The 6,203-nt window shown below is 41.9% G+C and overlaps 1 protein-coding gene across 2 annotated transcripts in view; it reads left to right on the plus strand.

Annotated features, from left to right (window-relative positions):
• SALL1 (spalt like transcription factor 1) overlaps positions 1-5,435 on the plus strand; it is a 13,564-nt gene extending 8,129 nt beyond the window's left edge. For both annotated transcript variants that reach the window (XM_068411400.1, XM_068411399.1), the window contains exons 2-3: positions 513-3,925; positions 4,995-5,435. In XM_068411400.1, coding sequence (XP_068267501.1) covers positions 513-3,925; positions 4,995-5,435 — 3,854 coding nt within the window. The remainder of the gene's footprint in view (positions 1-512; positions 3,926-4,994) is intronic.
• The last annotated feature ends 768 nt before the right edge of the window (positions 5,436-6,203 follow it).

Here is a 6,203-nt window from a genome sequence, read left to right on the forward strand (position 1 = left end):
GTAATACATACTTTTTTTTTCTTGTCAACAACTGATTGGGACGTCGAATGACTACAAATTAGTTTAGTGATGGGGCAACTGTCACAGATATCTTTGAATCAGTTGAAAATGAACAAGGTTGACAGGAATGTGAGAGTCTAATGAGTCCTTCAAATGGCTGATTTGCACTCAGTGGACAACTAGACAATAAGCAGTATGAATTATTGGAAATCAATACTTTGCTATGGAATTTCATTATGCTCCAATGCCTTCAGTTCATAGTATTTTATATTTTGATGGATTATCTGAAGCAAATGATCATCTAAGACACACGGATTGATAAAACTCCCTTGTACAGTTTTAAATGTTGCTTTTGACTTATTTTTGTGAAGTAGAAATATTGATCTATTTTCATGTACAATCTTAGTCTATTTTAGAGTGGTAGTTAAAACCAGTACTTTTAAATAAAATGTCCTGCAGATTTTTTTTGTATTGGTGTTTGGTTCCTAATCCATCATCTTTTGATGTTTTAGGAGACACAGAAAAGGGTCAAGCAAATCGAACCACTAAGAACAAGGACGCCCATGTCTGTGGCAGGTGCTGTGCCGAGTTCTTTGAATTATCAGATCTCCTGCAACACAAGAAGAATTGTACTAAAAATCAATTAGTTTTAATTGTGAATGAAAATCCAGCTTCTCCTTCTGAAACCTTCCCTCCTAGTTCCCCTTCTGATAATCCTGATGAACAGATGAATGACACAGTTAATAACACAGATCAAGTAGACTGCAGTGACCTTTCAGAGCATAACAAACTTGACAGGGAAGAATCCATGGATGTGGAGGCTTCCAGCATTAACAATAGCAGTAGCAGTTCCAAGAGTGTCAACAATAGTATTACAAGCAGTAACAGCTCCACAATGGGTACCTCAGCTGTAACAACCTCTCTACCTCACATAGGGGATCTGACAACGTTAGGCAACTTTTCAGTGATAAATAGTAATGTAATAATTGAAAACCTTCAGAGTACTAAAGTGGCAGTAGCACAGTTCTCACAGGAGGCGAGATGTAATGGTGCATCGAACAGTAAGCTTGCTGTACCTGCCCTGATGGAGCAACTGTTGGCGTTACAGCAGCAGCAGATCCATCAGTTGCAACTGATTGAACAAATTCGTCACCAAATATTATTGTTGGCTTCCCAAAATACAGACATGCCAACATCTTCTAGCCCCTCTCAAGGTACTTTACGAACATCTGCCAACCCCTTGTCCACATTAAGTTCCCATTTATCCCAGCAGCTGGCTGCAGCAGCTGGATTAGCACAAAGCCTTGCTAGTCAATCTGCCAGCATCAGTGGTGTGAAACAGCTACCCCCTATACAGCTACCTCAGAGCAACCCTGGCAACACTCTAATTCCATCCAGTAGTGGCTCTTCTCCAAATATTAACATATTGGCAGCAGCAGTTACAACACCGTCCTCAGAAAAAGTGGCTTCGAGTATTGGTGGCTCACAGCTAAGCAACCCACCAGTATCAGCATCATCTTCACCAGCTTTTGCAATAAGCAGTTTATTAAGTCCTGCATCTAATCCACTTCTACCTCAGCCCACCCCTAGTAACTCTGTGTTCTCCAGTCCCTTGTCCAGTATTGGAACACCTGCAGAGGATTTAAACTCCTTGACTGCCTTGGCACAGCAAAGAAAAAGCAAGCCACCAAATGTAACTGCTTTTGAAGCAAAAAGTAATTCAGATGAGGCATTCTTTAAGCATAAATGCAGGTTCTGTGCTAAAGTGTTTGGGAGTGACAGTGCCTTGCAGATTCATTTACGTTCTCACACTGGCGAGAGGCCATTTAAATGCAACATATGTGGAAACAGGTTCTCCACAAAGGGAAACTTAAAAGTCCACTTTCAGCGTCATAAAGAAAAATACCCTCATATTCAAATGAATCCATACCCGGTGCCAGAGCATTTGGACAATATTCCTACAAGCACGGGTATTCCTTATGGGATGTCTATACCGCCAGAGAAGCCTGTCACAAGCTGGCTGGACAGCAAGCCAGTCCTCTCCACCCTAACGACTTCTGTTGGCCTACCACTCCCACCGACGATTCCAAGCTTGACCCCATTCATCAAAACTGAGGAGCCTCAGCCAATTCCCATTAGCCATCCTTCCGCTAGCCCTCCCTGCTCTGTCAAGAGTGACTTGGGAACAGCTGATCCCACATCAAAAATTTCCAATGGACTTTCTGATGAGGTAGAGGCTGGTGCTTTGCCTACCTCAAATGGCAAAATGGAAGAAAACCCTCAAAACACAAGCGCCATCACTAACAAGAGTGGCACCATGAGCTCACCGGCAGCAGACTCGGGCTCCAGCGGTGTTGCCACTTTTACAAATCCATTGATGCCTCTAATGTCAGAGCAATTTAAGGCAAAGTTTCCATTTGGAGGACTGTTGGATTCAACGCCAGCATCTGAAACATCAAAATTGCAGCAACTGGTAGAAAACATTGACAAAAAGGCATCTGATCCTAACGAGTGTATCATTTGCCACCGAGTTCTCAGTTGCCAGAGTGCCCTGAAAATGCATTATCGCACACATACTGGTGAGAGGCCGTTTAAATGTAAAATCTGTGGTCGCGCTTTCACTACTAAAGGCAACTTAAAGACTCATTACAGTGTCCACCGTGCCATGCCCCCGCTGAGAGTACAACATTCATGCCCAATCTGCCAGAAAAAATTCACCAACGCCGTTGTGCTACAGCAGCATATCCGAATGCACATGGGAGGGCAGATCCCCAACACCCCAGTGACAGAAAACTATCCTGAGTCAATGGAATCAGATACGGGATCTTTTGATGATAAGAATTTTGATGATATAGACAACTTCTCAGATGAGAACATGGAAGACTGTCCTGACAGCAGCGTGCCAGATACACCTAAATCTGCAGATGCATCACAGGACAGCTTGTCTTCTTCCCCTTTGCCTCTGGAAATGTCAAGTATTGCTGCTTTGGAAAACCAGATGAAGATGATCAATGCAGGACTTGCTGAACAACTTCAGGCAAGCTTAAAGTCAGTTGAAAATGGGTCAGTGGAAGGGGACGTTTTGACTAACGATTCGTCATCTGTCGGTGGTGATATGGAAAGCCAAAGTGCTGGAAGCCCTGCTGTCTCAGAGTCTACCTCTTCCATGCAGGCCTTGTCCCCATCCAACAGCACTAATGATTACCACAAGTCACCAAGTATTGAAGAGAAAGCAGTAAGAGCTTTACCAAGTGAGTTTGCCAATGGTTTGTCTCCAACCCCTGCTAACAGTGGTGCTTTGGACTTGACATCTAGTAACACTGATAAAATGATTAAAGAAGAGTCTCTGAGTATGCTCTTTCCTTTCAGAGATAGAGGTAAATTTAAAAACACTGCATGTGACATTTGTGGCAAAACATTTGCTTGTCAGAGTGCCTTGGACATTCATTACAGAAGTCATACCAAAGAGAGACCATTTATTTGCACAGTTTGCAATCGTGGCTTTTCCACAAAGGGTAATTTGAAGCAGCATATGTTGACACATCAAATGCGAGATCTACCATCACAACTTTTTGAGCCCAATTCCAGTATCGGCCCTAATCAGAACTCCTCGGTTATGCCTGCTAATTCACTGTCATCGCTCATAAAGACTGAGGTTAATGGCTTTGTGCACAGCTCTCCTCAGGATAGCAAAGAGGCACCCTCTGGTCTAGTTGCTTCGGGGCCGCTGTCCTCCTCTGCCACGTCCCCTGTCTTGCTTCCCGCTCTCCCCAGAAGAACCCCCAAACAGCACTACTGCAACACATGTGGGAAAACATTTTCTTCCTCCAGTGCTCTGCAGATCCACGAAAGGACACACACTGGTGAGAAACCTTTTGCCTGCACTATATGTGGAAGAGCATTCACAACAAAAGGCAATCTGAAGGTACTTTTTCCTCTTGCTGTTCTTAGGTTTAATTTTCTCCTTGCTGGGGGTTTTAAATTTTTTCATCTCTTAATGTTGCAAGCAGTGGTACCTTTGGTGTCTGTGGTGTGACAAATGGTGTGTTTAGTCAGCTCTGGTAGACCTAGATGGCATCTTGTTGAGTGCTCGTGTTGGCAGCCGGTCTGAAGCGTGAGTGGTTTTTGATGCTTAATTAAAATTCATCTACCAGCAGAGACTATGCAGAGTATGAAACGGAACAGCCAAATGATGGTAAGGAGTATTAGTTAAGAGAGAAAAGTGTTCTGTAACTCACACGCCTCTTCAAGAAGTGAAAGGCTCTTGGATGTGCTGTTTTTCATAACTATCACGCAAGATGATGACTGTTTAAAAAAACTATTAACATAATTCTGGAACTAATGGGCATTACTTTAATTGATTATATAACTAACATTTCCTACTGATATGTGTTTGAAAAAGCAAATATACTTAAGTTTTAGAACACCAGTTGAGCACTTTACTGTGTACATTTTTCTGTTGACAGAGTATTTCTCTAGAGGTTGGTGCCAGTAATGTGAGATGAATAATTACTTTCAGGCCATTCTGTCTATACACGAGGCTCTCCGATGAGCAATCAGTAAAGGATACTTTCTGCCTGTCTGAAAAGGACGTTTATAGGGTAAAGGGTGTCAAATACAATACTTACCATTGCAATGAAAGTGGACATAGCAATTCTAGCCCTGAAAGCACCTATCTGCAATTGATGGAATAACATGAAGTCATTATAAACTAAATACATGTAATAAAAAAAAAAAAAAGAGTAACAAGCAATGCATTATTCAGCAGGAAAACGGGGTATTCTGGGTAGTGGTGATGGGCTAATCCAGAAAAAGTTTATTTATTATTCCAGATGGGAAATGGAGCCCTGCATCCACTACCTTTAGTGCCATTCATTATGTAACAAGACTGGACGTGTTCATGAACTGCAGCCTTCTTTGAGATCAAAACAAGTTTGAAATCCCTGTCAACCCCTATTCTTTGTTTGTTTGTTTCTTCCTTTCTTTCTTTTCAGGTTCACATGGGCACTCACATGTGGAACAGTACTCCTGCAAGACGAGGCAGACGACTTTCCGTAGATGGCCCCATGACATTTCTGGGAGGCAATCCTGTAAAGTTCCCAGAAATGTTTCAGAAGGATTTGGCTGCACGGTCAGGGAATGGAGACCCCTCCAGCTTCTGGAACCAGTACGCAGCAGCACTCTCCAATGGCTTGGCCATGAAGACCAACGAGATCTCCGTCATCCAGAATGGCGGCATCCCTCCGGCACCGGGGGGCCTGGGCAATGGTGGCAGCTCTCCCATCAGTGGCTTGACGGGAAGCCTGGAGAAGCTCCAGAATTCAGAACCCAACACACCTCTAGCTGGTCTGGAGAAAATGGCAAGCAATGAAAATGGGACAAACTTCCGTTTTACGCGTTTCGTGGAAGACAACAAAGAAATTGTAACAAATTAGAAAAAACTCCATAAATAACATTCCTGCAAATAGTGCAACCTAGGGTTGCTTTTCTCAAGCTGCAGGCTACATTACAAAGACTTTCTTTTATACCATGTTCTACTTCTAGAGTTCTAAGAGAGCTTATTTATTAGTGATATAACCTTGCTTTGCAAACAAATGCAAGCATTAACTTTGGTCTCCTGTATTTTGAACTAAATACTAATCGACTAGAGTGCTGTAAACTTGCTGTAACATTTATGGCAGTTGCAAGTCTGTTCTGCTAGGTGATCTTATTCTGGCATTAACTTATTTTCTATATCCAGTTTAACATGAACTTTGGTATTGATGCGACACCTCAGTGACGCGTTAGATCTCTAATAAAAATCTGTATATAAATGTACACTTTGATCCTGCTGGAAATTTTATCAGCAAACACGTTTAATTTTTCCAAACAGAACTAAGAAAAGGACTGAAAGGAGATAGACTGAACAGTGTGGGTCCTTTACACAGCTCAGTTTTTGATTTTTATTATAAAATTAAAACTGCTTTAATTTTTTGTAGGTTTAACATTTTCCGTTTTGAACTGTTATTTGTATTGTGCTTTTTACTTGAGTCGTCTTAAATGTTAATACGTTTCTGTACAGTAATAAGCACGCAGATTATTAGAGAAGATACTAAAGTGTTGTTTTGGTAGTTGAAACTGAGACGTAACATTTTGCCTTGTAGGTATATTCATTATAGAAAATGTGCTGGACTTTCACAATGCTGCTAAGTATGGCATCTTGA

This window comes from Nyctibius grandis, chromosome 12 (assembly GCF_013368605.1).
Source record: "Nyctibius grandis isolate bNycGra1 chromosome 12, bNycGra1.pri, whole genome shotgun sequence".
Taxonomy (NCBI): domain Eukaryota; kingdom Metazoa; phylum Chordata; class Aves; order Nyctibiiformes; family Nyctibiidae; genus Nyctibius; species Nyctibius grandis.